This window comes from Euprymna scolopes, chromosome 34, assembly GCF_053919585.1.
Source record: "Euprymna scolopes isolate OS-2025 chromosome 34, ASM5391958v1, whole genome shotgun sequence".
NCBI classification, from domain to species: domain Eukaryota; kingdom Metazoa; phylum Mollusca; class Cephalopoda; order Sepiida; family Sepiolidae; genus Euprymna; species Euprymna scolopes.
In genome coordinates, this window is record NC_136515.1 from 76,412,313 (window position 1) to 76,435,277 (window position 22,965).

The following is a 22,965-nucleotide window of genomic DNA, read 5'->3' on the forward strand; positions in this document are numbered from 1 at the left end:
TCGATACATGTCTGGAATTGAGATCATGCCTTTTTCACAAGCGGCGATAATGCTGGCTTTAATGTTATGGTCATGTTGGTCATATTCTCATTAGGTCATGTTGGTGACATTCTCAACGTCTGATCAAATGAAGTCGTCCAGCATGTTCAAGTCTTGCGAGGTTGGGGAGCAGTGAGAGAAGGGTACATAATTTGGATTGGTAGAGAGCAGGAGTTGTACAGTGACACATCTCTGATCTCATTCGCTGAACATTGTGTCACTTTCAGACATGATAGAAGGCTCCTACCACTCTTGGGATTTGTACACAACTGGCCAACTAATAGATGGTCTGCAACAAAAAGAAAGAAAACCAGTTTTCATAAAATGGAAATGGAATCATGTCTTTTCTAAGGCAACAATTTTATCGTTCCCCCCTGTATAACATTCTCACCCATTCTTTTTTTTTTTTTTTTCCAGCTAATAAGATTGTATACTTAATAAACAAGTTTATGATATATGATTAGTTTGTTTGTGAAAAAAATGAATTTGATATTTTATTGTTTTTTTTTGTGTCTTTGTCTCATGCCATGTTGAGATTAGTCGTTTCATGAATCACTTCCTTCCTGTTGCCTTTTCGTTTTTGATAACTTCATGTTTTTAGCAACTTTCTGCGTGTCAATCGGCATTGATATGAGACAGACTTGAGAGTGTTTCGGATGACATTGTGCAAGATAATTTCTCATGGAAACCTTTACACTGAAAGAAATAAACATTATACCGGTTGTGATCGGAGCAACTGGCTTAATAAAAAAGAATCTTCATAAATACTTAGAAGCAATCCCTGGAAGACCAAGCTGTAACGAAATACAGATAGCAGCCATAAAGGGAACAGTATCTATTCTTAAAAGAGCCCTCGGATATAAATTTAAATCATAACAGAATCAAGTGTTAGCTCCAGGAGGGAGACCCTTGATATCTTAACGTTTACTGAAGTAAAAAAAAAAAAAAAAAAAAGGCAAGAATCCCCTTTGTATGCAACAGAGGTAGCATACCACACACATGCAAACTTTAACTTTTGTATGGCTGCAAAATGTGGTCGGTGATGACATGTCAGACTGATATGAATATTGCTGGAGCACATTGAATGGAGAAAATTGCTGGTGTCGCTGTAAAGACTTCCATGATAAATTGCACTATCTTTAACTTGTCACATCATCTGAAACCTATGGTGGTAGCACTTATCCGGTTTTATCCTAGCGTTAAAAATTGCTTGTAAAAATTGTACAAAAAGATTTTATTATGTACTTACATGTTAACTTTAAAAATGACAGTATACTAAAATTATGCAAATTTCTCAAATATTTAAAAAAAAAATAAAAAAATACATTTTAATGGCAAAATGTTTTATTAGCCATTTTGTGCTTGCATTAATTTCAACAACCAAGGGAAATAATTCAACACAGAATATTCATAATAATAGTGGTTAGAAATCATTTACTGATTAAATTTTATAAAAATAAAAATCGTTGCCTCCATTCAGTCTTGGATACTCCCTATAATGGTATATCTGCACATGGAATTGTTAAGCAAGGGTTGCATAATCTCTAACCATACCTCTCCTGAATTGGCACTGCTTGAGACCAGTGGCAAGGAAAAGTCAAGAATGACTGGAAACAATGCCAAGATAAGTGGAGAGCACATACAACACCTGGAATTCTCAAATGGTCACCCATTTTAGTACTGACCAGGCTCAATGTTGCTTAACTTCAGTTAGTTGACAGGAACTGGTGTGCCGATGTGATTATGCCGTATACTGGTTAATTTGTCTAAATTTTGGTGTGCAGCCATTTTTTTTTTTTTTTTACCTAAGTTACATACATAATAAAATTTTTGTGCAATCATAGTTTTTTTTAATATTAAGCTAAAACTGGCGAAGTGCATGGTGACTCTATAATAGACAAAAATAGAAATAAAATTACTCCATAGCCCCAAAATATTTTACTTAATTTAAATATTAGTTTCTGAAAGTCTTTCATTTTATTGTCCATTGTTTTTTTGTTTTTTTAATTGCATTTTCCCCCCCAAACAAGGCACAGTGCCACTTTGATGTAAGAGGCTACTATCTCGGACATGATTGAACGGGATAGTATGTAGGGAGTTGAGCAGCAAGATGTCTGTTTACATTACACTTGAACTTCTACATCTCAGTACAATTGAGGAAGCAGGAAACCGGAATGGAATTACAAAGTCTATCAGTTTTATGGTAGAAACTGTTAGAGTAGAAGGCTTTCTGGCATCTGGGAATCTCTACTGTCGATGAGTTTGTCGGTGGGTATTAACGTTGAGGGATTACAAGGGCTTGTAGTTCATCAGAGCATATACCATTAAAATACTTGTAAAACAGGCAGAGGGATGCAACATTTCGTCAATGGGACAGTAGCTGAAACCTAGCTGACAATTCGGGACCTATTAAGTGGGCGACTCTCTTGTGAGCCCTGTCTAGGAGTGAGAGACTAGTAGCAGATGCACCAGCCCAAAAGTGACAACAATACTCCATACATGGGCGAATGGTGGCCTTATAGAGGTACAGGATACTTTCAGGCGTAAGTAACTTTCTATAGATTCATCTCTAAGCAACGAGCATGTGCATCCAACCGCTTTGGCTGCGCAAGTGGAAGAGAGGAGCTTTTTGCAATCCTAGAGCATATGCGCCTTTTTTCTTCCTCTTTCTCCTTTTTGATTGCTTCTGATTTGCTCTCTGCTGTTTTTTTTTCTCTCTCTTCATCATTTGCACAGGAACAAGCAAACACTCTCCATTCACCCTGTCTGGTTACAAAGGTCATCAGCTTAGAACATTCTTTTTATAACAAACTAGCCTGAGTGCTCAGCATTGCTTGGGTGTTTAGAGGTGTGTGTGTGTGTGTGTGTGTTGAACAAAAAAAAAAATTGTAGTAGGCAGGCAGGCTTGAACCCATACCACGAAGGAGGAAAAGAATGTGAAAAAAAAAATGTGACATCTTTACTGTTGTGTCCATCGCCAAACCAGAAGTAGCGATGGTTTAAATTAAGGCTAGTCAATTGAAAAGACTTTCAAAAATATCGGCAAAAAAGCGACCCCTCTTTGTAGAAAAATGCCCAGTTGAGGGTGAAGGAATTAATGTTTTTAGCCAATCTTTCAAGATTTGTCGTCCGAAGGGTTGAGCTTAAAAACGATACTGATCTCATGAAAATCAGTCACCTCTATCGAAAGTTTTAGGCAGACATACGTACATACATTTTAAACCGACAGGTGATGTCTATATCATGGATTATCAAATTTTTATAATGTTTCCTGCATATTAAACATTTCTAAATTAATTTTCTCTACAAAAAAAAAAATAAATAAATTTGATTTTTTAAATCTTATAGTGAAGTCTTTTTGAAAAATTGTTTAAATTTATAAGGAACTTTCATGATTATTAATAGTCAAAATAAATTCCTTGGGGTTACAAGAAGAATAAGGAAGAAACTTTTTCAGGCCATATTTCGAAGCGAGCTGCTTCTTGTCAAAAGAGGGTAAGTAAAGGTAAAAAGCGATTAGAAATAAAAAAAAAAATAAAAAATAAAGTTATGGGGGAGGGGTAATATGATGGGGATAAAAGAGAAGAGACAGAAAACAAAAATGATGAAAGCTAAAAAATATACAACAAATTTTTATTTTTTTTATTTTTATTAATTTTGAGGAACATTTTATTTATTTATTTACATATTGTTTATCTTGTGTATTATAATTGGATATTTAAAAAAATGCATTTTAAGAAAAAATACTATTACATAATTACATGTCATGTTGAAAAAATACTATGACATGTCATGTTGAAAAAATACTATGACATGTCATGTTGAAAAAATACTATGACATGTCATGTTGAAAAAATACTATTACATAATTACATGTCATGTTGAAAAAATACTATGACATGTCATGTTGAAAAAATACTATGACATGTCATGTTGAAAAAATACTATTACATAATTACATGTCATGTTGAAAAAATACTATGACATGTCATGTTGAAAAAATACTATGACATGTCATGTTGAAAAAATACTATTACATGTCATGTTGAAAAAATACTATTACATGTCATGTTGAAAAAATACTATTACATGTCATGTTGAAAAAATACTATGACATGTCATGTTGAAAAAATACTATGACATGTCATGTTGAAAAAATACTATGACATGTCATGTTGAAAAAATACTATGACATGTCATGTTGAAAAAATACTATTACATGTCATGTTGAAAAAATACTATTACATGTCATGTTGAAAAAATACTATTACATGTCATGTTGAAAAAATACTATGACATGTCATGTTGAAAAAATACTATGACATGTCATGTTGAAAAAATACTATGACATGTCATGTTGAAAAAATACTATGACATGTCATGTTGAAAAAATACTATGACATGTCATGTTGAAAAAATACTATGACATGTCATGTTGAAAAAATACTATGACATGTCATGTTGAAAAAATACTATGACATGTCATGTTGAAAAAATACTATTACATGTCATGTTGAAAAAATACTATTACATAATTACATGTCATGTTGAAAAAATACTATGACATGTCATGTTGAAAAAATACTATTACATGTCATGTTGAAAAAATACTATGACATAATTACATGTCATGTTGAAATTACTAATAATTACAGAAAATGATAAAGTAGAAAAATAATTACAAAAAAAAAAATATTTCTCAAATAATCCAGTTTTTTTGTTTTTTCTTTTGCGGCTAATTCTGTATGACAAACTGACTCATCTCCCTTGTTTTCAAATTAAAAGATGGCGGGTTGAAGATGCATGATCTTAATGATTTTTGTAAAATATAGTTCTAGCAGATATTTTACTTGATCACTTACATAACTTTGGGAATTTTTTTTATTAATTTCGACATGACACGTAATAATCTTTTTACTTATAACGCGTTTCTCATTTTCAATTATATTGCACAAACTGATTTAGGGCAATAATCAAAAGAAAAATAAAATACATAACTCTTGATAAAAAGATGTTCAATTTCCCACTTAAAAAAAAAGTTTTTTCTGAAAATTAAAAAAAAAAAATATTTGAAATAATTTTTTAAAATTAATTTTTGTTTACAGCTACGGAAAACGGTTGACGAACTTCGTAGCGTCAAGGACGTAAATGAAGAATTAACGAAGCGTTGTCATTTTCTTGATGAACAGGTAAGAATGGATTTAATTAAATTTAATTTTTTGAGTCTGAACAAAAAGAGGAACGGCATGTGAAATATTATTGCGCTATGTCTTGATATGTATTAGTACTTGCAAAAAAAAGTAAAAATAATGATAATTTATAAAATAGTTGTTTTAGTGTTTGCCAAAGACTGGTGTTAGCAGTGTCCTCCACCTCAAGTTTTTATTTAATTATTTAAATATTTTCCTTCATTTACTTTTTTAAAAACAAAATTAAATTTTCAATAAAAAAAATTTTTTTTTACAATTTTAAAAAGAATTTTTATTCTTTTTAAAATTGTAAAAAAAAGTTTTTTTTATTGAAAATTTAATTTTGTTTTCTTTTTTAATCAACTTTAAACTTTCTTTTCAATATTTGTGAGTAGGGTGGGGGTTGTTTTGCTTTTAAAAGTTTATAGTAGTATTGGAACATTGAATCAGAATTCGAAAAATTGGAATGTTTGGGGTTATCAGAATCAGAAAAATTTGTGCCGATTTTCCAATGCCAAAAAGGATTCCTACAATTTTTTTTTTTTCTTCCATTTTGTTTAAAACAAAATCTTCCACTGTTGGTAGTAATAATAAATATTTACCAGCAGGGCCTGTGGAAATTCCACAGTGGCATCTGTCATATATAATATATTACTGCTGGGTATTCTGTGGACATTCAGCATGAATCGAGATTCTGCGCTATTATTGTAGCCCTTTTGTTAAAACTGTAAAATTATTTATCCAAGTAATCTGGTTAATGTAGTGTCAGATTATATCTGCTTTTTACAGTTTATCACCAATATCCTTATAGGAGTCTGTGGTATATTTCCATTGTATGGATTTCCAGCATGAACAAAAACCCCACAATATAATTATACCATCTTTAGACATAACAGTTACTACCCTTGGATCCTAGCCAGAAGACGAAGGTATATTTATTTTCACATACAGCCCAAAAACGACATATTTTTTTATTTTAATTTTTTGGCATTTCTACAGAATTTTAGGACCAGATTTTCAGAAATTGTAACACTAAATTTCACATGAAAATAATGGTATCTATGTATTCTTTGTATTTTTAAGATGATCATATTAAAAAATGACAAAAATCGATAAGGTAGAAAATTATTTAAAGAAAATAACAGAATTTGATGATAACAATCGTAAAACACAGTTCAACAGGGAGGTAATTTTCCATTCAAATTTAACAAAGATGGCAACAATTTTTCACCTGCTAACATGATTAAAGCTGTTTTTTTAATAATTCAGTAAAATTCAGGTAGTTTCGACTGCACAGTTTGGAAGCTACCATTATATCTTATCAGAATTGAAAAAAAACTCAGTTAAAACCATTTTTAGCTTATCTTAAATTTCCATTTATCGACTACAAAATCTCGTCCCAATTCTGTAGAAGCCCCATTTTTTTTTTACATTGTGTTTGGTGATCGGGAGATCCTATTTATTAAAAAGAAGAATAGAAGATAACATACTACAAGCATTAAATTAGTGTATTTATATATTAATTTAATGTATGTACTATGTTATCACCTTCTATCCTTATTTTTTTAATAAATAGGATCTCCCGATCAAATAATTTATAATCTGAAAACAGTGACACACGCACACATGTACGATACTATTAATATTAATATATAGATTGATTTTAAATTACCAATAAAGCTAAAATCTATAGATTCCCCCCCCAGCAAGTGTTTTTATTCATGAGAAAATATCAGCACATTTAACATGTTTTTTTTTTTTTATGGTAATTGGGACAAAATAACAAATTTATAGTTAAATATTTAGAGATTTATAAAGAATTGGAATTGGGAATTTAGTATGGAATCAGTAATTGTATCGGAATTTGGAAAAATATTTGAACTGTCCCATCACTAATATATAAGTAAATGGTAGTTTGCTTGAAGCATTGCTGGTAAAGGAATATATGGATGTTTTAAAAGCAAAGTGGAAAGGACCAGAATCACAAGAGGAAAGAAAGGAAAAACAAACAGACTGGAAGAAAAAAATAAATATATATAATTGTATAATTTTCTTTATTTATACAAACATAATTGGCTACATATGTGTATGCATGTTTCATCTTTGATTTCTATTGAAATCCAGCACCTTCAGGCCTATTATCTCAACTGATTTAAAATATGGATGTACGGAGATCTTTTTTATTGGCAGGGGAGTAGGTGAAGAAGAAGGAGGTCTCCTGTGGTATTTTGGCAAAATATCCAATTAGTTTTTCTCGGTGATTAATAGATATAATTCTATCGTCTTACTTTTTGTCGTCTTACTATCGAAAAACTTTATACAAATTTATTATCCAGTAATAAATTCTAAAGCATAAAAAATATTTTCAAAGATTTACTTGTCTTTACAGGACAGTTAAAAAATCAGTAAATTATAGAACAGTTAAATCATTCGTTTATATAAAAAATATAAACCTATGGGTTGCTTTTATAAAGACTACTTTCAAAATTTTTAATTAAATAAAAAAAATGAAATTTATTTTACCTTTTCATTCTAGATTTTCATGTTTTATATCGAAAACTGAGACATCAAGTTTTTTAAAAATACATCAGGCAGCAGATGTAATATTTGAAAGACGCTCCAATCTTTACGACTTCACTATAGATTTTGCTGAAAAATACAGATGTTGCTGAAACATGGTTAATTATAATCAGTAACTGTATCGGAATTTGAGGGGAAGGTGGGGGTATTGGTATCATCCCATGACTAGTTTATATCAAAATGATCCACTAATAACAACGGTTCTAACCTTTTAGAAGTTACTAGCTGAAGAATACACTTTCTTTCTGCGCCATCTTTAGCACTGTGAAAGCTTTAAGATTAAACATTCGCATCCTCAAATATTCCACGTCGAAAACAGCACACAAATAAACTAAAAGTAAAGCTACGATGAAAGAAAAAAAAAACAAATGCATGAGAAATCATAAAATTGTTTTTATCAAAAGAATTGAGGAAGTATTTTCATTTGCAATATAGAGCAGAAATCAACTCCCTGATGTTTAGGTTTTTACACTGTTGGGAATTGATGGACGAGGTGCGTTAAATAAATTTCCAGACTTTTTTTGATAGGCACTTTTACTGATAGTACGCACATAAAACTCTCCTCCCCTTCAAAGTCTGGTGCTACCAGATCAGGCTGTCTGAAGATATTGGCGTCCTGAGACGAACTGCACCTAACATTGATGCTTTTTATTTTTATATTCCCTTTTGCAAAACTTATGTCCTACAAAAACAACAACAACCATCTTTTCCTCCTTTTCCTTCTTCCCATCTCCCCTTTCTCTTTCTATCTCCCCCACTTCCTGACTGGTTTCCTTAAAATGTACTAAACATTAATATTGTAACTCTTTTCCCTCTCCCATCGCAAAACTCATTCATGTTTTGCAGGGTACGGAACAAAAGCGATAAAATTCACTGTAAAACAACCAAACCAAACGTTACAAACTAGCGATTGAAGATACAAAATGTTTGAAGAATAAAAAACTTCTACAAAATAACTGGATGCAACATGAAAACTTTTGTCAAAATAAATAACCCGAAAAGGGTTGATATGCCGTAAAACAAAATAACCAAACCAAACTCTCCAAATATTTAAAGCTATAAAGAACTTGAAGCATAAAAACTGTTTCCAAAATAACTGGATTCACTATTAAATAACCCGGAAAAGGGCTAATATGCTGAAAAGCAACCAAACCAAACCCCTTCAAAGTAATCTCCTCCGGTTGCAATGCACTTGTTGTACCATTCCAACAACTTCTAGAAGGCACCATGGAAGTCCTCTTGTGTAAGCACATCAATAATCCTTGTCATCACCTTTCATCTCCTCAATTGTCTCATAACGACAGCCTCTAAGGCTTTCCTTGAGCTTAGGGAATAACCAAATGTCACAGGAAACAATAGCATGTCAATTCTTCTGCATATTATTTCATGTGGAAAACTTTATTGATTTTAAAATGACGTAGATTGTAAATTATTGATGACATTTTTTTTTTTTTTTAATAATTCATTGTAGACGAATCCTCATGGCTATCTTGCCAATAACTGGAGGAAAGTCTGCGTTCATACCTTTGCCAAGCCTGTAAGTGAAAATAACTAACTGATATCTGATGGGCGTCAAACGTGTCATGGCAATTTCATTGTCTTTTGTTAAACGTTATATTACTTGCATCTTTCCTCTCCTCTTTTTTTTTTTATTTAATTTTTCAAAGAAATTCATTTGTTCAAGTGGAAGCAATTAAAAAAAAAATACAATTTTTTTTATAAAGCAGAACAAGAAAGCAATTATTGTTGAAAGGGATTAAGGTCATAAGTGTTTTAACAGTTGCATGCTACTTGAAATGGTGATGGGTGCTGGCAATTAATCTCCCATTGTCAGTAGCAACTTGGTATCCTTTTAAGGGTTATGGGATTTGCCTGTACGGTTATCTTGTTAATACTTGGGTTTATACACTTTGGAATCCCTCAGAATATATATATTTTTTTAACCCTTTGTGACCTGGTTGAACTAATTCGTTCAGTCGTAAATAGATGGATATAACAGCATAAATAAAGTGGGGACTGATTCAAATATGCCTTGTACTTACTAGTTTAGTATCTGGGTAGATGCCAGATACCTCCAGATTGCAACTGTCCATTGCTTACATTCAGTATGCCGCCATCTCTCTCAGAGAGGGGAAGATTTTGTTTATTATAAACACTTTTTTCAAGCACTATGGATAATAATCAAGGTAAGTTTATGAAATGCAAAAACTTTCAGTAATAGTTTTACTATTGAACTTCATAATTTTTCCAGTTTAAAGACAATCATAGTATCATTACCCTTTATGGGGACCATCCCCACAAAAATCAAGAAAAGAACAAGTGGTTAGCCAGAACACACATTGGCCACATAAACCTTACTCACTCCTACATACTCAGGCAAGAGCAACCACCACAATGCCTAACATGCCAGAAGACCTACACAATAAAACATACCTTTGTGGAATGTGGAGCCTACGCTACCACGAGAAATCGCTACCTAAAATCCAACAATATGAAAAACATTTTTAAAAACACCTGCACAGACAACATTCTCTCATTTCTGAGAGAGATACAACTATACCAAAAAATATAACAGCAAGGCCTTACCAAAAAAAAAAAAAAAAAACTTTCAACTAAAACAGATAAACTTGTTCCCAACAAAAAAAAAAAAAATGTACTAAGCAAACAAACACTATGAAAAAAATGGTCCAAAGCGATCGTTCGCATTAAATGACCCAACGAAGGTCGATATGCTGGTTAAATACGCAAACCAACCAACCAACCATCATTACCCTTTAAACTAACGAAAATCAGCAATATTTTTTTTAAATCATCTACATCATAATTCAGGTCATAAAATCAGCAATAAATATTTTTTTTAATCATCTACATCATAATTCAGGTCATAAAATCAGCAATAAATATTTTTTTAATCATCTACATCATAATTCAGGTCATAAAATCAGCAATAAATATTTTTTAATCATCTACATCATAATTCAGGTCATAAAATCAGCAATAAATATTTTTTAAAATCATCTACATCATAATTCAGGTCATAAAATCAGCAATAAATATTTTTTAATCATCTACATCATAATTCAGGTCATAAAATCAGCAATAAATATTTTTTTTAATCATCTACATCATAATTCAGGTCATAAAATCAGCAATAAATATTTTTTTTAATCATCTACATCATAATTCAGGTCATAAAATCAGCAATAAATATTTTTTTTAATCATCTACATCATAATTCAGGTCATAAAATCAGCAATAAATATTTTTTAATCATCTAAATCATAATTCAGGTCATAAAATCAGCAATAAATATTTTTTTTAATCATCTACATCATAATTCAGGTCATAAAATCAGCAATAAATATTTTTTTAAATCATCTACATCATAATTCAGGTCATAAAATCAGCAATAAATATTTTTTTTAATCATCTACATCATAATTCAGGTCATAAAATCAGCAATAAATATTTTTTTTAATCATCTACATCATAATTCAGGTCATAAAATCAGCAATAAATATTTTTTAATCATCTACATCATAATTCAGGTCATAAAATCAGCAATAAATATTTTTTAATCATCTACATCATAATTCAGGTCATAAAATCAGCAATAAATATTTTTTTTAATCATCTACATCATAATTCAGGTCATAAAATCAGCAATAAATATTTTTTTTAATCATCTACATCATAATTCAGGTCATAAAATCAGCAATAAATATTTTTTAATCATCTAAATCATAATTCAGGTCATAAAATCAGCAATAAATATTTTTTTTAATCATCTACATCATAATTCAGGTCATAAAATCAGCAATAAATATTTTTTTAAATCATCTACATCATAATTCAGGTCATAAAATCAGCAATAAATATTTTTTTTAATCATCTACATCATAATTCAGGTCATAAAATCAGCAATAAATATTTTTTTTAATCATCTACATCATAATTCAGGTCATAAAATCAGCAATAAATATTTTTTAATCATCTACATCATAATTCAGGTCATAAAATCAGCAATAAATATTTTTTAATCATCTACATCATAATTCAGGTCATAAAATCAGCAATAAATATTTTTTTAAATCATCTACATCATAATTCAGGTCATAAAATCAGCAATAAATATTTTTTAATCATCTACATCATAATTCAGGTCATAAAATCAGCAATAAATATTTTTTAATCATCTACATCATAATTCAGGTCATAAAATCAGCAATAAATATTTTTTTTAATCATCTACATCATAATTCAGGTCATAAAATCAGCAATAAATTTTTTTTTTAATCATCTACATCATAATTCAGGTCATAAAATCAGCAATAAATATTTTTTAATCATCTACATCATAATTCAGGTCATAAAATCAGCAATAAATATTTTTTAATCATCTACATCATAATTCAGGTCATAAAATCAGCAATAAATATTTTTTTTAATCATCTACATCATAATTCAGGTCATAAAATCAGCAATAAATATTTTTTTTAATCATCTACATCATAATTCAGGTCATAAAATCAGCAATAAATATTTTTTAATCATCTACATCATAATTCAGGTCATAAAATCAGCAATAAATATTTTTTTAATCATCTACATCATAATTCAGGTCATAAAATCAGCAATAAATATTTTTTTTAATCATCTACATCATAATTCAGGTCATAAAATCAGCAATAAATATTTTTTTTAATCATCTACATCATAATTCAGGTCATAAAATCAGCAATAAATATTTTTTTAATCATCTACATCATAATTCAGGTCATAAAATCAGCAATAAATATTTTTTAATCATCTACATCATAATTCAGGTCATAAAATCAGCAATAAATATTTTTTTTAATCATCTACATCATAATTCAGGTCATAAAGGCTTAATACACTTTGGATTTCCTCATTTTTTTTTTTTGTTAATTATTGTAAGAGAATATAAAAGCATGTGATACGTAATTTTGTAACAATTGTAGAATTGTTCACATGTCTTCTTTTTTTTTTTTTTTTTGTCTTATTTGTGAACATTTTCACAATGTTTCTGCCGTTGTATTCTCTGGTCAGTAAAAGTGTTGTTACAATATGAAAATCAGGAAAGAAATAAACAAATACAAATTTAATATTCTTTCGATTTGTTTAGTTTTAAACTTTCGAAAACTATTTATACGTTTCTTTTTATTTCAAAATTTCTTGTCAATTTCACTTAATCAATTTTATCAAAGAAAATGGCAGTTAAATTTTTCAGTTTTAAGTGGTTGCTTATTTCAGTTGTGAAACATATTTAAAACAATAAGCAAATCAGATGATAGTACCATTAACCCTAAGTCTCTGTTCCAGTCGGGTTAGCATAATTTTTGTTAAGCCTGAAATAAGTGACATCTCCAAAAGAGGAAAAAATCGCTTATTTTTATTATTTTAAACCCATCAGGTCCCACTGTTCTATAAATCGAACGTCAAATAATTGGCCCCCTGACAAAGGAGGGATTGGACCTAGTAAATCACTCCCATTTGTCTGTTCACACTTTTCTCAGTAACCACGCCTTGGATTTTTTGAAAAGATTTTACACAAACATTACTCATGGTGAAAGTAAATTTTTGCCAGAATGGATTTTCCAGGATAACTCTGGTTGCTCCCGTAGGGAGTATTATAGGGGTAAAATTGCCTCCAAATCTTTCATCCGTTTGCACTTTTCTCAATAACCACACCTTGGGTTCTTTTAAAAAAAAATTTTGCATAAATATTAGAGATGGTCAAAATAAATATTTCACTCATGTAGGGGGCCCAGCATGCTCGGCTTGTTTCTTTTTAAAATCTCTAAGTTAATGCATAATGGTACTGTTTACTGCATAATTAATCTGAAGAAAGAGTAAAATTCATCTATATTTGTCAATTTTCCTCAGAGAGTTGTTGGAACCCTTTTGAAAATTCTTGTGAAATTTGATAAAATTCTATTTTTTTCGATGATGTATGAAATTATATAAATGAGTCTTGCAATATTAAGCCACAAACAAAAAATTGCCAAAAATACAATTTTACTATTTGTGTGAACTAATTTGCTCCTTACTATAATGTGTAAATTTTATCTTGAATGTATTGCCATTTTTGATTTCTAAAATACTAACATAAATACCCGGCGTTGCCCAGGTGTGAAGAGGTGGTAAAGTAAGGCTATTAAGCAACCAATCCCCTAAAAAAAATGAAAATAATAGCAAGTACCCATTCAAGCACAAAAAAAAAAATCAGCCGCAGTAGCCAGGCTCAAACCTTTAATACGAAAGAGGAAAAGGAGGTTAATAGTTAATAAAGGAAACGCATTAGCTGTCTCACTTGTGATGTCACGGGTCTTCAAAATAACATCTTTTATATGTATGTTGAGATCGCGAGGTGTAAATGACTTTGCAAAAAAGTTGACACAAAAACTGACCCCCTCCTTGCAAAAAAACGGCTCAGTTGATGGTGAAAGAATTCATCTTTTTGGACAATTTTTCGATATTTGTCGTCCAAGAGATCATTCTTTCTAACGATACCAATTTTGTTAGCATTTGTTGTGTCTGTCAAAAGTTTTTGCGAGACTGACAAACAGATAGACATCTTTCCTTTATGTAGTAGAATAAAAAATGTCACACGTACCCAGTGTCCTGTTTATAAAAGTCAATATTTCGCTTTTTAAATAAAATAAATAACTTTTCAATTCGTGTATTCTAACCCGTTTTAGTTATTACAAAATTTCAACCCCCCCCCCAAAAAAAAAAAAAATAAATAAATAAATAAAAAGCCTTCAACTTAATGGGTTAAGGGAAAATAATAAAACAACTTTTGAAATAACAAAACTTATAGTTTCAAAAAGTTTAAAACTAACAGGTTGAATTTTCTATCGTTTAGTAACTGTCATTTGTTATATTTTTGTTTATTTCCCTTTTATTGTTGTTAATTATATTAAACTTTTGTTCTCTGGCTTTCTTCAGATTCCTTTTTTCATAATTTGTAATCGTCTCGGAAGTTCACACTGAACCTATCCACAATAAACAAGACTGATGACATCCCTCCTACCTCTCTCTTTGATCTCTTTCAGTTTTTCTCTCGGGTCTCTTTTTTATTTATTTATTTTTTTTTTTTTGTTGATAACATTCTTTTACCAGACTCCTGAAAAAGAATTTCAAAAACTATCTGGCAAATATACCCGGTGAGCCAAGTGCAAGAGAGATTCAGACAATTGCACTTAAAAGGACAGTCAGAATCTTAAAAAGATCCCTCGGTTGGAATATCTGAGCGGGTGAATGTTTGGCATCTGATAGGGTGTTCCATCTCCAGCTTGAAAAAAACTCATAAGAAAAATAAAAAAGAAAATGAAGTCTTCAGCTTATAAAGATGAACTGTTAAAAAATCGTAGTTGATTTGTGTTGTGGCCTTGCAGACTGGCAATAGTCGAGACAGACATAGTGGTGCAATTAGCAAAAGTGTATGCAGAAAAGTATATTACAGAATTATGCATTGTGATTCTGGGGCCGTAGCTGCCATAATATATTTAGTCATAACTGTATTTATTGTCTGGTTAGGTCCATTCTTAAAATAGGTGGATCAGCATCGTTTTAGTCTATTTTCTTTGTTAATTCTACATTTTGTCTGATTTTATACAAACATGTGCGGTGGAAAAGTACCAGGTTGGTGTCTGGCACACAAGAACTCACTTCGTGAGCGGGTAGGAGCTCTTTAGTCCCGATCAACAATCTACCTAAGAGATGGAAAACTCTGATGATACAAGCCTATGTGCAGTTTTTCATTGATTCTGCGGTATATTTTACACCAATTAATGTAATCCGCTGTATCAATAAGTGTGAAAGGTTCTACACAAGCCATTACTACTTAAAACAACTCATTGTGTGTCCGTGAATTTGCTCACTCTGGTTTGCAAAAAAAAAAAAAATTAGTAGGCAAACCAATGTTTCAATCAAAGATGTAGAAACTGCACCTATTCAACCCTTCATTTGTGAGTTATGCGGCTTGGTTTGTGGAAGCATGGCTGGCATTGTTACACATGCAGTACAGATATTGAAAGCAAAGTACGCTCGGATGGATTTATGGCCCTTATCCATCGAACATAACAAGAGTCCATCATAATTTTTTTTTTTTTTTTTTACATGGTAGTCACCACTTATCAAGGCCCAGAAGCCACTCAGGATAAGTGTTATTGTGTGTACAGTAATCAATAGGATAACATCATAGTGATCGTTAGTATTGGAGATTTGATAAAGTGTCTTACTTAAGGGAGAGGTTTATCAGGAATTTGTTTATGTTGGACTTGAAGACATCCAAGTTGTAGTCAGGTGGGAAACCGACAAATGGAAGAGAGTTCCACAGGCGTGCACTTCTAAGAAAAGCTTTGTTCATGGAATTTGATTTAGGCACAGATAAAGAATGGAGAAATTATTGACAGTGGTTTCAGCTAGACAGGTGTTTTTCGTGAAAGATTCGTGAGGGGGGACCAGAGATTGCAGCTCAGACGAGCACTTGCCATGGAAATAACGATAAAACGACAGGCTCGCAACGTCCGTTCTGTGGGAGAGTTGCAGGGAAGAGAAAAGGGCATCCCCCACTAAGCCACGAAGTCTATTTTGTACTCTGTCAAGGCAGGATTGACTGTTTTTAGCAGCTCCTGCCCAGATGTGGCAGCAGTATTCCATCCTTGGACGTACTTGGCTTTTATATAGATAGAGAATTGCATCAGCAGTGAGATATCTTCTGGAGTGGTAGAATCATCCTACCATTTTTCCAGTGACCTTGGCAACAGACTTGATGTACGTGTTCCATTTCGAGTCAGGAGTAAAGGTTAATCCCAGAAGCTTATCAAAACATGGAGCCTCCCCTAGATGAAAGCCATCCATTTCAATTGATGCAAGATGGGGATCAGAGCGTTGATGATGTAAAGATAGGAGCTTGGTTTTAGATGCATTAAAAGTAACCAGCCACCTCTTCTCCCACCGTACCACACGCTCAAGATATATATATATATATATATATCATCCACATAAAGTACTGTTTCGCTGTTTCACAGCTCATCAGTGCGGCTAGACAGGCAACTGCCTCAAGTCAGGATCAAAACCCGACCACCGAAATGACAGTCAAGACATCTCACCATTGCGCTATATGGCTGCTGTTTGCGGGGTAATGAATTAACAGTGTTTGACATCGTCCAAATGCCTCCGCTCGATTTGTTTACACAAAGAGCGTCGCTTAATACGCTAATGGCAGTTTGTATATCACTTCCCAATATGTTCAACCCAAGATAAGGAGCAATTATATATAACACATCAAGTGTAAGGGAACAAAATTCACTAAAAATAGTTTTCATTTGCAGCATACAATTGTTTCAGCCTATCACTAAGATATCATTAATGTTCAAAATGTGTAAGGCATTTAATTCCTCAATGAGGCCCTCATCAGTGCTGAATAAGATAGGCAAAAAAAATCATATAACATACATTCCTTGATATCTTTTCATGATATAAAATCTCTATTTTTTCTTTGTTTTTATATTGGAATAGGTTTTTTTTACATTTATACTTTCAAATCGTAAGATCTTAATATCTCACGCCTTAACCATGCAATATGATTAAGCGCGCGCACACACACACACACATACACGTGTGTGTGTGTATATGATTAACTACTCAAAAATGTTTGTTCAGACATCAATTTCAAAACATCCAAATCAAGATGGGAGACTTTTGTACATATGAAGTGCTCAGTATCTTTTCATCTAGAGCTTTATAACAAATAATAAATGGGAACAGTCTATCCCAGCAGTAGATTATATACAGTGTTCTGTACAAAGTTCCCAGACCATGAATGACTCTGACAAACGGAACCTGAAGAAGGCAGGAAAGTACAATGGTCGAACAATGGTAAAAACTTCAACCAAATTTCGATTAAAATTATTTAAAAAAAAAAAAAAAAAAAAAAAAGCGTACATCATATGAAAATACCTTGTCTGCAAAATGCCATCAAACAAGAATTGGTTTTAAAGTGTTTTCGTCTTTATTTGTTAGATGGCTTCTTTACAAGATGACAAATTGAGTTTATCTTCAGAAGTTGACCGCTTGACCGAACGCCTTAATCAAGCAGAAAATCTTGATGACCCTGGGTAAGTGTTATTATTCATATTTTATATATATATATATATATATATATACACTCTATTGGGTTGAGTTCAAAATTTCTATGTACAAAGTTAAACCGTTGGAAGTGGACTCAGTTTAGGTAAAATATGGAATGAAAGTCATTAAATATGAAACTAGATACAAAACCACATACAAGTAATTTATTTAAAAAAATTATTTTAGTTTTAACACTTCTTATGCTGTCATAAAACAGTTAAAAAAGTAATAAACTTCAAAACTTCAACTTCATAATTCAATTGAAAATGGCTACCTTGTTTCATGATGCTTTATTTATGACATAATTATGCGATAAAATTCGTTAAATTTTTATAAGAATTTGATAAATATATATTAAAGAAAACTTTATTTACCGAAATGTAAAAATTAATTTTTTCTTTTAATTATTTATGTATGAATAAAAATATTTGTAGAACTGTAAACTATGAAAGTCTATTATTTTTTATTTTTTCATCCTAAAACAAGTGTTTCCATGTGGTTTTGTATTTCGTTTCATGCTTAGTGATTTGCGTTTCATATTTAGCTAAACAGTCATCTTACAGCATCTTTGTGTACTGAATTTTTAGAGTTATCCCTCTAATGCATACAAAGTCACTAAATTAGTTTGTTGGTTTTCAACATTATATTCTCAACTCTGATTTAGGATTTTTTACTTCATTGCTAAGTTATAATTTGTAACATTTTCAAAAAGTTTGTTTTTGGTGCATTACATTATTGCATAATTTTTAATATACTTGACTGAAACATGTATTTCGGCCGTTATTTCCTATTTCAGTCACATAAATTATTTAGAGGTCAAAAAAGAAAATACACGATTGAGTCAGATTTTTTTTTTTTTTTCTCCATTCACTTTTTCAACTAAGTTTTTTTTTTTTTTTGTTCTTTTTTTTTTAACCAACAATAAAATCACATGCAAAGAAGACAGCATCCAAAAATCAAAAGACTTCTGTTGAACAAAAAAATCTGTCATTTATTTTGTCACCTCAGACACACAACAGCACCTAAATTTGCATAATCGTATAATTTGTCGGACAAAGGCCTAGTTTATGAGTAACGGAAGAGCATCTAACTTGTCTGCTATTTTAAAAGCAATCCAAAAAACAAAAAAAGAAACAAAGGGAGATAACTCGATTAAAACTTGCAAGATTTATGTTTTAATGCTTATAAATTCCCATTGATTACTTAAAAATGATTTTTGTCTATAAAAATAAAAGGACTTGATCACTTTACGTAATTTTTGGAATATATTTTCATTTTGTCATCGTTATATACATCATACAGATTTTTTTTTTTTTTAACCTAAGGGAAATTTTGGACAAGCCCCATCATTACCTATCCATGTAACTTCCAAAAACCAAAAGACCTCTATTGAACAAAAAAAATCTGTCATTTATTTTGTCACCTCAGGCACACAACAGCACCTAAATTTGCATAATCGTATAATTTGTGGGACAAAGGCCTAGTTTATGAGTAACGGAAGAGCATCTAACTTGTCTGCTATTTTGAAAGCAATCCAAAAAAAAAAAACAAAGGGAGATAACTCAATTAAAACTTGCAAAATTTATGTTGTAACGATGTTGTCATCGTTATATACATCATAGATTTTTTTTTTTTAACATAAGAGAAATTTTGGACAAGCCCCATCACTACCTATCTATGTAACTTCCTATATTACTTGTATTATTTATGCAAGTACAACTCAATAGTTTGTGTTGTTTTTGTTCTGTTTCTAAAGAACTCCCGCAGGAAGACGCTATCAACAGTTACAGCGCCAGATTGAACGATTGCAGGAAGAAGTTTTAAAGTTGGAGTCAGGTGCGTAAAATTTTCTTTATTTCAAATAGTATGTTGCGTTTTCGCATCTTTGTGATGTGATACTGTCTGTGTTCCCCCTCCCCAAGTGTTGGGGAGTGAGGACCGAAAGAGAAAAAGAAGTATGACGAAAAAAAGGAGAGATGGGTTTATCAGCAAAACAACACATAGGAAGTTGTTTACAAAGGCGCACAAAAGGAAACTGACATAGGATTGTTGGTCAAGGTCTGATGATTGGGTCAAAGAAAGTCAACATGATTAGTTAGGAGGGATTGGACCTAGTAATTCACTCCTGTTAGTTTGTTCTCGCTTTTCTCAATAACCATGCCTTGGATTTAAAAAAAATTTTGCACAAACATTAGTCAGGGTGAAAGTAAATTATTCACTCGTGGAGGATGACCTCGAATACTCAGCTTGTTCTATACTTGTGAACCTGTGTGTGCCCCCTTGATAGCTGCTGATGTGAAAGACAACGACACGACCAGAAGATGAAGGAGAAGGCCACTGCACATATGTTTGGGGTCGGTAATGCTGTCAGAGGAGGAGGGGGGGGCGATAATGCTGTTGGAGGATGAGATGGGGCCCGCAATATTGTTGGAGGAGAAGGTGGGTCGGCAATGTTGTCGGAGGGGGAGGTAGGTCAGCACATGATATTACAAGATACCGATATAAGTAATGGTTGAGTTGTTTTATTTTATGATATATCAACCCTTCCAGATAAGTTAATACGAATGTTGGGACAATGAATCGGAAATCAGATAATTTGAAGGTATCGATATTGGTATCAGAATTAGAAATGTTGGTACCTATTTTCCAATGCCAAATCAAGTCTTTTCATTGTCTTTTTTTATTTAATTTTGTTGAAAGTAAAATCTTCCATTGCTGGTAATATTCATAAAGTAGTAAATATTCATTGATTTTAAATTACCAGTAAAGCTAAAATCGATAGATTATAGTCCACAAGTGTATTTTGACGGTTATGAAAATATCTGCATATTTAACATGTTTTTACGAAAATCGGGGAAAATAACGATCTTATAGTTAAATAATTAGATTTATAAAGAATCGGAATCGAGAATTTAGCACGGAATTGGGGTGAAAATTGAATAATAAAAAAAAAAATTGTATCAGAATCGGGGGGGGGGTATGGGAATCATCCCATCACCAGTTATTACCGAATCTAATCATTTTGTAAAAGTTTTTTATGTTTCTGAATTTTTTAGATGAGAATTGATAATTTGCAAGGACCTGTACAATGTTCCCACTACACCTCTCTCCTCGTGTTTGCCGTGAGTGGCGATCCACGATGTCTGGGGACAGAAAATTTGTGACTGGTGACCGAGCATTCCATCATACCTCTGCTGCATAAATTGTCATTTTTTTTTTTTGTTGCAATTTGCATATTTAGAAATTTTTGAGGAATGTGAAGACTTTTTAATTTATTTTTTGAATTTTTTTTATGGAAAATCGCACCAGACAAGGTGTGAATCCACTTGATGCAAGGACATAATAAGGATGAAAGGTTATCACAAAGACAAGATATTTTTATTGACCTTAGTCTTGAAAAGACAAAGGCTATAGGTAGGAGGAAAACAGTCAGCAAGAAGAGTTCCACAAGTTCTTGGAAAGAAGCTACTGGAATAAGAAGCTGTGTTATGAGATATTAAAACAGTGAAATGATGGAAAACACTAGACTAATTAGTCAAATGAGCTGGAACAAAGGAGGCAGTGAATAGATCAAACAATTCTGAAGAACGCATGCCATAATAGTATTTATAGAAAAGACCGAGACTGACAACCTCATGTCTGTGAGGGATAAGTTGCAGAGAAAAAGAATGGGTAGGTGTGGGGGCAATCAAATTACTTATCTGTCTTTAATCCTTTTGTGTAATTCTTTAAAATTTGATGTTTTAATTCTCTTTGTACCTTACTTTTTTAGCCCGCGATAACTACATTGCCAGACTTGACATCATGACTGAAGAGTTCCGAGATCTACAACAGAAAGTATGTTTGTTTGTTTTTGTTTTTTGTTTTTTTTTTGTTTTTTTGTTTTTTGATACATGATTTTATCTAAATTTAAATCTTGGATTTTTTTTTAGTTTTTTAGCATGATGATGTAGTAGTAGTTTTTTTTTGTTTGTTTTTTTATACAGGAATCACCACTTATAAAGGTCCAGAGGCCACTTGAGGATAAGGATTAATGGGTATACATTAGTACAATGTGATTATAGCGTAGTAAACATAAGTTGTGGGAATTTTGTAAATTGGATTACTTAAGGGGACGGTTCATCAAGAACTTGTTTACATTAGACTTGCTGACAATCAGATTGTAGTCAGCTGGAAAGCAGGCAATCTGAACAGAGTTCCACAGGTGTGCAGTTCTAAGAAAGAAGCTTTGTTCATGAAATCTACATTTAGGTTTAGGCGCAGACAAAGTGTGTGGGAAATTATTGAGAGTGGTTTTGGCCAGACAAGTGTTTTTCATGAAATACGCCATTTACAAGTTTTCTTTTTATTCATGAAAGTTTTAGCTGGCTATACCTACACGGCATCTGCATGAAATAATGCAGCACCACCCCCACCCCCACGACCCTGGAGGGTTAAGGGGCTTATCTATCATTATCCAAACCAGGTGTTATCTGGGATCCATTAAAGTCATCTTTTTTTTTTTTTTTATGTTGGTACATTTTACAAAAATTATACAGAGAGAAATAACATACATGCAATTAAAATGAGTTATTCCCCTTGTTTCCATGTTAACACTTGTCCAAGAAGAACTTAATATTTTAATATACATGATTTTGATGAAGTCAGTAGTCCAAAGATATATATCCTTTACTACAAGTTATACTGTAATCTTACAATTATTTTTCCCAGACAACTCTGAGTAAAATAAATAGTTCAGGTCAATTTCTATTTTCTGATTTCCCTCCAGTTTAACATATTAAGATATGTGCCATTTATGAAATCAATAGTTCGAAGAGAGTTTTGTGCTCACCCACATTTCACAATAATATGAAGATATGAAGAGAAACGATGTTGATAAAGACAATAATAACGTTGACACACGGGTTCCTGTTAGATTATTGAAGTTAAGACGCGTAACCATTTGAGAATTTCAGGTGCTTTATGTAGAAGAACGTCGACACTTACCTGCAAGAAA

The 22,965-nt window shown here is 31.7% G+C and overlaps 1 protein-coding gene across 2 annotated transcripts in view; it reads left to right on the top strand.

Annotated features, from left to right (window-relative positions):
• Positions 1-22,965, top strand: part of LOC145259294 (protein Hook homolog 3-like) — a 184,972-nt gene that overhangs the window by 108,419 nt on the left and 53,588 nt on the right. For both annotated transcript variants that reach the window (XM_080117166.1, XM_080117167.1), the window contains 4 exons: positions 5,145-5,228; positions 17,862-17,956; positions 19,726-19,805; positions 21,742-21,806. In XM_080117166.1, coding sequence (XP_079973292.1) covers positions 5,145-5,228; positions 17,862-17,956; positions 19,726-19,805; positions 21,742-21,806 — 324 coding nt within the window. The remainder of the gene's footprint in view (positions 1-5,144; positions 5,229-17,861; positions 17,957-19,725; positions 19,806-21,741; positions 21,807-22,965) is intronic.